The 14283-nt window shown below is 39.5% G+C and overlaps 1 protein-coding gene across 8 annotated transcripts in view; it reads left to right on the top strand.

Annotated features, from left to right (window-relative positions):
- LRRCC1 (leucine rich repeat and coiled-coil centrosomal protein 1) overlaps window positions 1-14283 on the top strand; it is a 31634-nt gene that overhangs the window by 13247 nt on the left and 4104 nt on the right. For 5 of the 8 annotated variants that reach the window (XR_011421527.1, XM_070222066.1, XM_023648373.2 and 2 more), the window contains 8 exons: window positions 4578-4782; window positions 5304-5443; window positions 6975-7176; window positions 7720-7905; window positions 8685-8859; window positions 9758-9921; window positions 13163-13371; window positions 13462-13599. Coding sequence is in view for 4 of the 8 variants with exons in the window: in XM_070222066.1 (XP_070078167.1) it covers window positions 4578-4782; window positions 5304-5443; window positions 6975-7176; window positions 7720-7905; window positions 8685-8859; window positions 9758-9921; window positions 13163-13371; window positions 13462-13599 (1419 nt within the window). In the remaining 4 variants the exon portion in view is untranslated. Of the gene's footprint in view, window positions 1-4577; window positions 4783-5303; window positions 5444-6974; window positions 7177-7719; window positions 7906-8684; window positions 8860-9757; window positions 9922-12400; window positions 12535-13162; window positions 13372-13461; window positions 13600-14283 lie in introns of all 8 variants that reach the window. The other 3 variants (XR_011421528.1, XR_011421529.1, XR_011421530.1) reach the window with 1 other exon arrangement.

Genomic DNA, 14283 nt, shown 5'->3' with positions numbered 1-14283 from the left:
TTTTCCGTAGAGTTCTTGTTGATTTTTCTCTCTTCTTATCCTTGAATGAGCACTAGGCTTCTAGACTTGCTATTTGCCAAGAAATAGGGTTTTAGAAGTTGCTCTTGGTTCCAAGTCCTGTCTGATGATACAGTGGATAATTCTCCTTCTAGGATCTTAATGGATTAGTAAATTGACGTACACAGCTTCCAGCCCGGTTCCCAGGCTCTTTCCGCGTTTAAGTAGTCGAGTTCTGTGGTGCTGATGTGATGTTTTCTACCCTCCACAACCTGAGTGTCTCGTGCTCCGTGCCTGTGGAGCGTAGTGAGAACTGCAGTACCCCGCGTGTTCCATGAGGGCCCTGCGATTGTGCACGCTGTGGTGCGCCGTGCTTCGCTAGCTCTTCCGCCACCGCTCCCCAACTTCCTGCCTTATTTGTTACGGGAATTGCTGTCTCTGGATTACTGTCTCTGATGCAAGAAGATGCTGGACTGGGTTATTTAACAGTCCTCTGACTACCTCAGAAAAACAGCACTTTCTTTCCTATTTTACCGAGATATAATTGACATACATGACTGTAGGTTTAAGGTCTACAGGATAATGGCCTGAGGTGGATGTTTTGTGAAGTGATCACTGCATTAAGTTTACTTAGCATCCATCATCTTACATAGATACACTAAAAGGAGAAAGGTGGTTTTTCCGTGTAATGAGAACTCTTGGGATTTACTCTCAACTTTCATTTGTATCATACATGCATTAGGTACATTACATCCCTAGTACTTACTTATCTTATAACTGGAAGTTTGTACCTTTTGAACTCATGTCTCCGTTTCCCCCTCCTCTGGTAACCACAAATCTGATCCCTTTTTCTATGAGAGTGGTTGTTTTTTTGTTTTTAGATTTCACATATAAGTGAGATTATACAGTATTTGTCTTTCTCTGACTGATTCATTTCATTTAGCCTAGTGCCCTCAAGGTCCATCCATGTCACAAATGGCAGGGTTTCCTTGCTTTTTATGGTAGAATGATATTCCATTGTGTATTTATATACCACAACTTCTTTGTTCATCCATCCATGGCACTTAGGTTGTCCCCATGTCTTGACTGTTGTAGATAATGCTGCTGTGAACGTGGGGTGCAGATAGCCTTCTGAGTTAGTGTTTTTGTTTCCTGTGGATATATTCCAGAAGTGGAATTGCAGGATCATAGGGTGTTTTTAAGTTTGGGGGTACTTCCGTATCATTTTCCACAGTGGCTGCACCAGTTTACCTTCCCACCACGGTGCACAAGGGCTCCCTTTCCTCCACATCCTCACCCACATTTGTTGTTTCTTGTTGTTTTAATGATAGCCATCCTAACAGGTGTGAGGTGGTGTCTCATTGTGGTTTTGATTTGTGTTTCCCTGATGACTAGTGATGTTGACCACCTTTTCATGTACCTGTTTGCCCTTCGTATATCTTCTTTTGAAAAATGTTCAAGTCTTTTGCCCATTTTTTAAGTGGATTATTTGGGTTTTTGCTATTGAATTGTGTGAGTTCTTTACATATTTTGAATATTAACCCCTTATCAGATACCTGGTTTGCAAATAATTTTTTCCATGCCATAGCTTGTCTTTTCACTTCGTTGTTCAGAAGCTTTTCAGTGTGACGTAGTCCTACTTGTTTTTTTTTAATTTTGTTTGTTGTGCTTTAGGTGTCATACCAAAAAATCATTACCAAGACCCATGTCAAGGAGCTTATTTTCCTGTTTTCTTCTAGGAGTTTCGTGGCTTCAGGTCTTACGCTGAAGTCTGTAATCCATTTCTAGTTAATTTTTGTGAGTGGTTTAAGATAGGGGTCTAGTTTCAGTTTTTCCAGGTGAATATCCAGCTATCCCAGCAGCATTCATTGGAGAGACTTTTTTCTCCATAGACTATCTTTGGCTGCTTTATCAAACGTTAGTTGGCTGCATACGCGTGGGTTTATTTCTGGGCTCCAGAGTCTGTTTCCTGGATCTCTGCATCTGTTTTTAAGCCAGTACCACACTAAAGCAGCACTCTTGCTTGCAGTGGGTGCCTCAGAAGCCAACACAGTGTAATGATGGATTACACGGAGCCTGTGGCCCTGAGTCGTGGACAGACAGTGGAAGAGAGAGGCTATGTGGAGTCCCCTCTGATCCGCGGTTTCAGTTACCCAGGGTCAACCATGGTCCCAAATATTGAGTGGAAAACTCCAGAAATAAACTACTCACAAGTTAAATTGCATGCCACTCTGAGTAGCGTGAAATTTTGCTCCGTCTTGCTCTGTCCTGCCCAGGATGTGAATCATCCCTTTGTCTGGCGTGTCCATATTGCGTATGCTGCCTGCCCTTTAGCTAGGAAAAAACGTAGTGTCTACGGGGTTCAGTACTATTCGAGGTTTCAGGCACTCACTGGGATAAAGAGGGACTACTGTATCCTCCCTTTTTTCAGAAATGTGCAGTTTTATGAGGCAAAGCCTGAGTGTTCTAGGAGTTGTTTGTATTTTACTTTAGTTTCATTTGCCTTATGATTGAAATTCCTCCCACAGTTTGGCATTCTGTTTTCTCTTCTTTTTACTGATATGTGTATGAATTTTTGCTTTGCTCTGTGTTGTGGGTATTACTTAGTGGGGTATTAGACAGAGCTGTGTCTGGGGCTGCTAGCCTCGCTCCATTCCCATTGGGGAGCCTCGGGCGCACGTCGTCTTTCCTTCCTGAGCCTCTGTGCTCTTGTGCCGCGTTTGCCGTGTTACATACTCATTGTTGTCTTGAAATCCAGCCTCAGTCTTTTCTGATTCTGTGGAATTAGATGCTCACCAATTCTCGTATCCCTGAGGTGACTTGTTAGGATCTCTGTATTCCTCAGTTCTGAGACAGGGTCTGGCATCTGGGTACCGTGCTGTGGGTATATATTATCTGAAAAATCATGTTCTCTACTGTGCTTTTAATACCTAACCGATAAGCTCCCAAATCTTATTACCCAGACCTCCTTGTTAAACTCATCTGTTCATCTGATTATCTGCTAACAGTGCCTTGCCTGTGTTGCACATAAGTGTCTTAAGATCAGCATGGCCTTAGGTAGACTTACCCTGCTTCCTTATTCTGTATTCCTTGTTCTAATAAATGGTATCCCATCCAGTCAGCCACCAAAGCTAGAAATTTGGGAATCATTTTTCTGCTTCCTTTTTCTTTCTTATATCCCACAGCCAGTTGGTATTGATATCTTCTTCATTCTACTTCTTAAAAGATGTTGAACTATCGCGTCTGCATCCCCAAACTGGTAGGTTGGTTTAGACCCTTGTCTGCTGCTCAGATGATTGCTCTAATTCTGCTGATCTGTAGCTTCTCTGCCCGCACCCATCACACAGTCCACGGAATAAAGTCCAGTTCTCTCTCATGTAATGTACCAAAGTAGTCAGGGTGGAAGGCAAGACCGAAGGAAGCCCGGTTTGGAGGCTGCTCTCAAAGGCGAGAGGAGAGATGGAAATAACAAGGATTGGTGGAATGACTAGTGTAGAAGTTGATGGGTATGTGGATTTTTTTCAGTTGTGGCTTGGAAATTATAGTAGATGCATATAGGAGTGGTTGCCTAGCTCAGCAGTTCCTTCATGAGGCCATGTCTTTGCTATTCGTTGTCCCCTTTCCAAACACTAGACTTATATTCTATCTGTCAGCAACTGCCTCTCTGCCTGTAACATTGGTAGAGAGGTGAGCATCTGACCCAGCTGGGTAAACATAATGCCTTAGGCATATGGCCACAGTGATTGGTGCATGGAGGGGGCATGAGAACCAAACTGGACTAATCGGAGCCTTGCCTAGAACTCTTCCAAGTTGAGGTACAGAAAGGTAATCTTTTCTCTTTGGTCCTCAGAGCTCTTAGAAGGTGAGCCAGATGTGTTTGCAGCCTTCCCGCTGCCCCCTCTGTGTGTGTTAGAGAAGCCTGCCATAGGAGAAACAGAAACCAGCCTGCCGGCACTCAGAGAGGGAGTCCTGCTGGTGTTCATGTTCTTGGTTTCAGCGGTGCCTCAGAATAGGGCCACCCCATCCTCTGAATTGGTTATGTGGGTCAGTCAATCCTCCCTTTTCCTTAAAGTAGTTAAGAGTTGTGGGCGTAATCCAAGGGCCCTCACTAAGATGAAGCCGGATCAGTGCTTGGTGTCAGGGAGGATGCAGCAGGTCAGAGGTGTCTGCTCTCGCGTCACTTCTCACTCACACAGCTCTTCACACGTGTCCACGTCTGTTCCCTCTACTAGATACTGAGCTCCTCGCAGGACAGGCTGGGTCTTAATCGTCTTGCTTGCTTTAAGCCCACACCTAGCACAGTGCCTGAAACAAGTTGTTTATGCAGTTTTCTGTTGAATAGTGAAGTTCACATAAGATGAAGTTTCACTAATTTGTGTAGAGTGCTTTCCCTCCTGGCACGATGCTCGTTTCAGGGATGCGAGAGAGGCATATTGTACTGTTTTTAGCCGTGTTTTATCTAATGAGAGTTTGAAACACACTTCAAATCTTCCCTTCTACTGTAACCTTTAAGTCAACTACAATTTTTATCCTGTTTATGTGCATGATATACTTAAAGCAACGTTTGATTTCTGCTTTAGGCTAAAGGAAATTATTTTTAAAGAGAGAAATTCCAAAGTACAACTCGAAGTTATGGTTCACAGACTTCAAAGTGAAGTAAAAAAACTAACTATTGAATTAATTAAAGCAAGAGATCAGCAAGAGGATCACATTAGACACTTGAGAATCCTGGAGAAAGCGTTAGAAAAAATGGAGAGGCAGAAAAGGCAGCAGCAGGCGGCACAGGTATGTCTGAATCTGTCAGTCACGCAAAGTGGCACAGACTCCTGCTTCTGTCCTGAGACAAGGCATTGTGTTAATGTAGTAAATGGGAAGGACGTTAGGCCATGTGCAAAACTTAGTTAAATGCAGCGGTTTAGCTTGTGGGACCGTTTCTGAGTTAAGACTCCTGGCACTCAGGAAGCAGTCATGAGAAGAGTGGGTGGAAATGCTGCAGGGCGTCAGGCTGGTGCTCTGAGAGCGCTGGTCTTAACGTCTCTGGAGGGCTGGAAAGCTTTCGTTTTCATGCTTGCTGAGTGGACATCCTCATTAGCATCTGTGATGCGAGTGAGCGGCAGCTGTGCCAGTGGGTTTGCTGCTTCCGAGGCTAGGCTTCATGTGACCATAGCGTCGTTAATTTAATAAGTTTTTAAAATCAGTTTAGTCACCCAGGTCCTGTTATTTAGAAGGCACTTTGGGAAACTACATCAAAATAGAAGCAGGGGAGATTATTATCTAAATACTGTAAGTGTGTGTATTTTACTCAGATGCGACTGATCCAAGAGGTGGAGCTCAAAGCTACAGCTGCTGACAGAGAAATAAACTTACTTAGAACTTCCCTTCATCAAGAAAAGGAGCAAGTGCAACAACTTCATGAACTTCTTGCATTGAAAGAACAAGAACACAGGTAAGTGAAAATTATAGACATTTAAAAATAGGGAGGGAGGGGCCGGCCCAGTAGCGTAGAGGTTAAGTTCATGCCCTCTGCTTCAGCTGCCCGGGTTTGCAAGTTCAGATCCCAGGCGTGGACCTAGCACCACTCGTCAAGCCACCCTGTGGCAGCGTCCCACATAAAATAGAGGAAGACTGGCACACATGTTAGCTCAGTGACAATCTGCATCACCAAAAAGAAGGGGGGGAAAGAAAGCTACTTGGTCCTCTGCTTCCTCCCGCCCCCAAAACTAGACAGTGACAGAGCAGTGTGAAGTCTGACCGAGTTTGTCATGCGTTAGAATCAGTCTTACAGTAAGAACTAGTGGTTTAGAAGCAAACAGCTGACCTGATTGAGGTATGGGCTTGTAACAGTGAAGCTTGATTTACCTTTCCCCAAATCCAACCAAAAGTCGATCATTGTAATATGAGGAAAACTGCTTTAATTGACCTCCAAGCACCTGCTTGTTCAATTAATCAGTATTCCTTATTCCTCTGAAGCAGGGCCAGCAAAGGGCAGGCAGGAAACACTTCAGGCTTTGCAGGCCATGCCTGACTATGCCGTTATGTCTCAGAAGTACATAGACAGTGCACAAAGGAGTGGGCATGACTGTGTTCCAGTAAAAGTTTGTTCCCGACAAAAGGGCAGCAGGCCAGATCTGGCCGTGGGCTGTCGTTGTCAGCCCTGCTCTGGAGCCCACGGTGTTTGGAACACTCAGCTGGTCGTTTCCTTACTCAAACCCTGCCACTTGAGTCGTATCATCGCCATGGGTTAATTGTGTTTGTTCCCAAACCTGTTTTGTTTTTGTCCTTAGATAAATTAAATTTTGAATGTATAAATTGAATGTTGATGCTCTGTGGAGAATTGTCATCATATGTGGGCAGGATAACTATAAAATATTGGGGGAAAATAATCACAAAAATCTAAATTTTTGCACTTTGTTTCCTTTACAAATATCTTTTAACTTCTTGTTCTAGTTTAAAGAAACCAAAACTGTAAATAATAGAGTTTGTGTTATGGGTTTGATTTATTCAAGAAAAATTCTGGAGAACTCTAAAGAATGAACTCACATTTAAATAAAAAACTAGGCCTATATCAAAAGATTGGTGAATAATTGCATATTTTAACTGATTCTTTCTATTAACCAACCACCAGTACACGTCAGAGTGCCTTTATTGTATGTGAAAGACACAGCCGAAGTAGAAGATAGAGTGAGGCAGAACTTGGGTCTCCACGTGCCCCTGGAGCGTTTGAGGCGCCAGAGTGATGCTGAGCCGTCTCCCTGAGCTAGGATTGGGCGCGTCCTCTCATCCCATACACTGATACAATCAGAGATGACTCGTTCTTTCTCTACCATCCCATGCTCAGTTTCTGGGTTTGAAAGTGAAGAACAGATCTTAAATTAACAATGGGAACGATAGCGTATCTACTAACTATTTAAAGACCTTGAACATTTTTCTTTACCAGTGGACAGCATCCTGTGACTTTTATTTGTTTTTCATTCCAGGAAGGAACTTGAAACAAATGAGTTCTTTAGTGATGCTGAGTTCCAGGAAGCCTTAGCTAAAGAAATAGCTAAAGAAGAGAGAAAGCACGAGGAAGAAATAAAAGAATACCAAGAAAAAATTAATGTATTAAACCAACAGTATGTTGATTTAGAAAATGAATTCCGTATCGCTTTAACTGTTGAAGCCAAAAGATTTAAAGATGTAAGAATTAGCATCTAGCTTTTTATTGAAAACAGCATCAGCAAGTTAGAATTCTAGTTCTATTTATAGGTTGTCTATGTGATCTTAAGCAAATTACTTAAATTCTTAGAGCCTTACTTTCTTCACATAAATAATAGCTACTCTTCAGTGTTGTTGCGAAAACTAGAGGCTATCAATGGTCAAGCAGAGAGAGCACTGGAATAGGAGTTGGGAAATCTGAATTCTCTCCTGTTAGCACCGAGCAAAGACTGGCAGACCAACGCCGCCAGGCCATATTGGCCTACTGCCTGTCTGTAAATAGTTTTATTAAAACTCAGCCATGCTCTTTTGTTTACATATTATCTGTGGCTGCTTTTGTGTTACAACGGCAGTTGAGTACTGCCAACTCAGACCATGTGGCCTTGCCTGTAAAACCAATTATCTGAATTTTATTCTTTTGCTGAAACTGTGATTCTAAAAATGAAAGAAGTAAGCTGTTTCCAGAAACAAATATTTTCTAAATATTTGGAGGACTGCTATTTATAATGCAATTTTGAAATATAGGTTAAAGATGGTTTTGAAAATGTTGCAACTGAGTTAGCAAAGAGCAAGCATGCTCTTGTTTGGGCTCAACGAAAAGAAAATGAGTCTTCCTCTTTAATTAAAGATCTGACTTGTATGGTGAAGGAACAAAAAACAAAACTTGCAGAAGTTTCCAAACTGAAACAGGAAACAGCAGCAAATTTACAGGTAAGATATTCTAACATTATGTTTCCTCTTTAATTTTTTACATCACATTCTCAAGTGTATTGAGATTAGGCAGTACACAATTACAAACTTTTAAATAATACTAATATCAAGTTTGATGTGTATAGGAAAAGTAATACAACTAGGAGATTGAACCACGATCTCACAGATTGTTATTGCTTAAACTAAAATAGTATTTAAGTAAAATAAGTGAATTAATTTTAAGAAATGTACTAAGTAAATAGGTGCCAGTTTTACAGTGATACAGCAAAAATTGTGGCGGTGATATTCAAAAGGTTGAAGTTTGGGAGAAATATCATGTAAATTGCTGATAGTGACTTTTTGGTGGTGGTGGTTTTTATATATACCTAGCTCTGTTAATTTTTAAATTAATCTCTTTATTGCTGTTGTCTCCATTTTAAACGTTATTGGTATTTTGCACAAGAGAACTTACTTCCTGGAAGTGACCTTGAGACTATTGATATAAATGCTTGGTGAAAAATTTTGAGTATTACCTGTGTAGTTGTTCCTTTAAGATATTAGAACAAAATTCAGAGTGTTTAAAGGAGCAGCCTCTTAAAATTTGACTTTTGATTTCATGACCTACATTTATCTTTACTTAATAAAATTAAAACTTTTTCTGATGTAAAATTTAGGAACATTTACTTTGTATTTGTTAAATAATATTTTATCTTGTTATAAAATGCAAAAAGTCTAAAATAAATAAGTCCTTTTAAATCTAATAATTACTTTGTGTTTTTCAATGTTTTGGCGTTATACAGAATCAAATCAACACCCTTGAAATTTTGATTGAAGATGACAAGCAGAAGAGTATTCAAATAGAACTTCTCAAGCATGAAAAAATCCAGCTTATTTCCGAGCTAGCAGCCAAGGAATCACTCATTTATGGTTTAAGGACAGAAAGAAAAGTATGGGGACGTGAACTGGCACAACAGGGTAAAATTCTCAAATTTTCAAAACGAAAATAGCCCATTCTTCTTAACCAACAAATCTGGGTATTGGAGAGAAAGAGGAAAGGCTTCACTTGCCTAGACACACTAAGAAAGAAGGGGGCACTTTATATGGAAAGATAAATAGGCGTTTGCCAGCCAGACAGGAAGGAAATGCCTGTTAGGAAATGGGAAGTAGTTTATTACACCAATTATGAAGTTATAACTCTGGTTGTTTTGTTTTGGTTTTCTTCCCAATATGATTTGGTTACTTTTCTGAACAGGTTTACCTTTACAGTGCTACAACTGAGTAAGTTGTTAAAAATCATTCTTTCTCATGCGGTGACTTTAAATTATTTGTACGTTATGCAGCATTCACTTTTTTTCTAAAAACGGTAACATTTCTCTTGTGATGTGTGGAGAAATGTGAAATAGTATGGGAATGAAAAGCGCTTTAGATTTAGGTAAACTCACCCTCAGTCTCATTCTGTTTCCAATCGCTGTAAAACAAGAGAGAGAGACTCATGGCCTTCATGGGTACCTTACAGATGATGAGTAGATGCATGCTGGTCTTCCTCGAGCATCGCTCATTTGTTCATTCCATGTGGGAATCTTTGATGCGATTTTGTTTGTTTGAATGCTGTAACATGACCAGTTAAATATTACACGTCTAAGTTACTGGTTCTTGATTTGTGGTTTTAGGTTTTCAAATAGCCACAGGTGTTTAGAAGGCCTTTTTTCTCTTCCCTTTCCTCTTCATATGGTGCTGTTATATGTCTATATATATATTTTTTAATTGTCTCCCTTTTTACTTACTGCGTTATACATTGTTAAATTAGCTGTTCATAAAATATAAATCCTCCAATGGCTTTTAAAGTTTTTTACTGATAATGCTTGTTTCTTAGGATCTTCTCTAGCCAAAAGACGTGGCAAACTAGAGGCTCAAATTGAAAGTTTATGTAGAGAGAATGAATCTCTGCGAAAGACAAATCAACGTGATAATGATGCATTAAGAATTAAGTGCAAAATCATAGATGACCAAACTGAAACTATTGGAAAATTAAAATGTGTAAGTTTGACATTTTATTTGGGAAAAGAGCATACGGCAGGTTTGAACATCTGTGGATCAAAGTATCCAATAAATATTTGTCTCAATGAATCCCAACTGTTATGGAATTTAGGACAGATTATCATGTGTTTTCTTTTATAATATTTGCTCCTTTGCTTTCAAAAGTGATATATGACATTTATTAACGTGAAATTACTTTTACTTCACAATTTTATGGAGAAATTATTATGGCCCTTGGAAATAACTGCAAATAGTGTTGATAAAGGGTTAGAAATCACAAGGAAATTATGCTTTATATGTTTAAAATATCCTTTTAAAGCGCTATCATATAATATTGCTAAATCACTTTTCAAAATTAGGACAAAACTTATCTTGCATTTAAAAGTATATGAATAGGGGGGCTGGCCCCGTGGCCGAGTGGTTAAGTTTGCGCGCTCCGCTGCAGGCGGCCCAGTGTTTTGTTAGTTCGAATCCTGGGCGCGGACATGGCACTGCTCATCAGACCACGCTGAGGCAGCGTCCCACATGCCACAACTAGAAGAACCCACAACGAAGAATACACAACTATGTACTGGGGGGCTTTGGGGATAAAAAGGAAAAAAAAAAAAAAATCTTAAAATACAAGAATTTGTTAAAAAAAAAAAAAAGTATATGAATAGACTGTAAAAGATTCATGCTTATTCCCAGGGCAAACCATTTTTACCCTCTTCTTCAGTATGGCCTGCCTTCCGAGAGAATACTGACAGGATCACTTGTTTCAAAGTATCTTCCATGAAGATTCTTCAGAGATTTTCTGAAAGTTATTGTGAACACTGAATCAAATTTGAACTCCAGTAGTTTCTTCTAGAAATTATCTCTTAAAGTGTAAAAATAACTGAGAAAGGGGTTTTTAAGAAACTTCTAAATGGGATTATCATCCATAAAGTTAGGAACTCATCCTTTAGAGTAATTATAACTACCTAACACTTGAGTTTTTTTCCTTAGTCATTTTTGAGAAACTCCTTCGGAAATTCATCAAATACAGAAAATAAAAAATATATTTATCACCATGTTGCTATTTCCATAGCTAGACCTGGCCTATGAAAGCTTGAACTGTATTACCAAAAACAGCCATCTTGGCGTTCACTCAGTTGAAGTCTTGGTTTCGGTGGATCCTAGGTTTCAAATACGTCTGTCAGGCTTCCCAGGCTGCACTGAACATTATTATTGAACTTCTTTAGCAGGAAGCCTTTCTTCTTGTTTTAAAAGTTTAGCCAAGTGTATTTTCTTTTGAGTTAAGCTTAATATAAAACAGAAAGACTTGTGACTTGCTTTTAAACCTCACAAAGCAGAGCAGGTCATACTCTCAGTACAGTTCACTGTGCCTGACAGAACTCCTTCCATTAAGGCTGCTGCCTTCTTATCAGGCTTGGAGCAGACTTCTGGAAGGAAACAACTAGTAACCAATGGCATAGTGGAGCCAAAAAATAGATGAAGTTTAGTTTTAGATTTTTGGCAAAAAAAAAACTTTTCAGATTTTCAACTCAGCATTTTTTTTTCCCACAATTTAGTTCATTTACTTTAAAGAACATTGTATCGGGGGCTAGCCCGGTGGCGCAGCGGTTAAGTTCGTACATTCTGCTTCGGTCGCCCCACAGTTCGCCGGTTCGGATCCCGGGTGCAGACATGGCACTGCTTGGCAAGCCATGCTGTGGTAGGCGTCCCACATATAAAGTGGAGGAAGATGGGCATGGATGTTAGCTCAGGGCCAGTCTTCCTCAGCAAAAAGAGGAGGATTGGCAGCAGATGTTAGCTCAGGGTTAATCTTCCTCAAAAAAAAAACCATGTCTGCCTGGAAGATATGAGCATTAATGCTGCTTTCCAGTTAATCACATAACATGCAGAGATAGCCAGGCATAATTTCTTTCAGCAGTAAATTTCATCATAGTTAATAACTTAATAATGACCTAATCTGTAGAATTTGGAGTTTGATGTTTACAGTTAAGTAGATTCTATAGTTAGTTTCTGACTATGGAAATCAGAAACAGAAATTTTTTGAAGTTCTGTATCCTCCCTGTGTGTTATTTTGCTACTTTTTTATATATGGATCGCAAGACTGATGCTGCCATGTTATTCTCTTTATTAACAGGGTTATTTCATAGGGATCTTTTATAGCTTTTGTGGATTCCTGATAATACATGTCAAGACTCCCCACTCTGAAGTACTTCAGAAGGTCGTGGGAGAAAATAAACAATTCTTGACTCCTATGCAGATGTTGGTCAAGACTAGAAGACGACCTGAAAGCTTTGCTTAGAATTTTTAGATACATAACACCTTGAGGAATTGAACCGCATTCCTTATAATACGTATGAATGCATGCTTACAGTAGACTTGTCTAGTGTTTGTTTATTTGTCTCCATCTTCCTGCCAAAAGGAGAAAAAAGCAAGGTGGGGCAGGGGACATGGTAAAGATAAGAACTGCCGATTTTCTCACTTGCAGAGACTGACATCAGTAGTCGACGTATGGCCTGGCTGTTCCCAAGCCCAGGCCTGCCCCCGCCAAGCAGGCAGGTCTTCGCTGGAGTGAATAACCACATGAAGCCTCAGACCTGCAAACATTTAGCAGTGCCAAAGGTGGTTTTGATTTTTCATGATCCTCTGATTTGCACATAGAGGATAAAGTCTGACTCATCGTACAGAAGATATAATAAAAAGTTTTGGAGGCTCTAAAGCCTCTTTTCCTGTGACATTTTAATAGTGATGAAATCATACTTTATTTTAAAGTATTTGCTCATCCAAATGCAGGAAACACTTCTGTTTAGCATGTTAGAAATAGCAATTTAATTTGTGCTCTACATACACAGTGCTGTACTGCTGTCGGCCACCAAGAGTTTTCTTTCTGTTTCTGTCACGAAAAGGTAGATCTTTTCTTAGGCAAATTTATGTTAGTTGACATTTTTATTGCGCCACTTTCTTTCTCTTTTCTTCTACTCCTTCTGTGATTGATAATTACTAACTTCACTGAAATAAAAAGTGTAACTAGGACAAAAATTTTATCTTTCTTAATAGCACTTAAAGCAGTAGTGATGTTTCATATTGATTGTGATAAAAAGTGTTCTATAAACTTTTCTAAAACACTCATTGAACATTTAATTTATTTTTTAACCTATAGCTTTTATAATAATTTTAAACTATGCGTAATTAGTTAGGAAATGAGACATTTAGGATTAATAAAAATAAAGTACTGATTTTTTTCTTGAAGTGTTTACAGGAAAGAGAGGATCAAATCAAAATATTAGAAGGAAAGATCCATGAAATAGAAAAATGTACTCAAGAACAACTTGATGAAAAATCTTCACAACTGGATGACATAGTTGAGAAACTAGAAAAACACAATGCAAGAAAAGAAAAATTAAAACAGCAGTTGAAAGTAAAGGAATTAGAACTTGAAGAAATTAGAAAAGCTTACAGGTACTAGACAGTACTTCCTGTTGAAAAATAAAATGTAAGTTAATGAGTTCATGTAACCAATTTCATTAAAATTATTTCTTCTCATATTAGTACTCTTAATCAGAAGTGGCACGATAAAGGAGAACTTCTAAGTCATCTTGAAATGCAAGTAAAAGAAGTGAAAGAAAAATTCGAAAACAAAGAAAAGAAACTTAGAACGGAAAGAGACAAAAGTCTTGAACTACAAAAGTAAGTGTTAAGTTTGAAAGTGTATGGGATGTCTTGAGACAAACACTGAGTTGGGATGGGTGAGAGATGGAGCACGAAAGAAGGGCTAAGACCATGGTAGACGTGGTTGTTTGCCAAGTCCTTTATTTCTATTCCATCTGTAAAATGAAGATGATGATAGTTTTTGCCGTAAATGTTTGTTGTGAGGATTAAATGTTGTGTATGTGTTGTTTATGTACTTATGTGGCTTCTCTGAGTTGTTCAGTACTTCAGCAGTGCCTGACTCACAGTAACGTGTGAATACTTTGTTCTTATTACTGTGGTTATTGTGTTCACACTGAACGAAAGCAGCTAGTGATGTTTCTGGCTGTTGTGTGCGGAGTTTGAGGGGCGGTTGACTCCTGGAGAACCTGGAGCAGGTCCAGGTAGCAGCTGCCTGCACAGGCTGAGGGTGAGAGCTGAGTTCAAGGAGGGGAAAAGGACATCTACCTGGATGCTATGCTGTGTGGATTTTCTAGAACTTCCTAGAGGAAATGAAGGTTTTACCTTGCAAACTATGTGACTAGACTTGTTAAAGTGATTTATAAAGTTGACTGCTTTGAAAAATAGGTGGCATGGTTTAATGATCAGTTCTTGTGTCGAGATATAGAGTGGGAGAGATGCCATGGCATATAGATGGCCCAAAAACCTCATATAGAGGTAGGT

The sequence above is a fragment of the Equus caballus genome, chromosome 9 (genome assembly GCF_041296265.1).
Source record: "Equus caballus isolate H_3958 breed thoroughbred chromosome 9, TB-T2T, whole genome shotgun sequence".
Taxonomy (NCBI): Eukaryota; Metazoa; Chordata; class Mammalia; order Perissodactyla; family Equidae; genus Equus; species Equus caballus.
The sequence above is the reverse complement of the archived record's forward strand: the minus strand, read 5'-3'. Positions and strand labels throughout refer to the sequence as shown.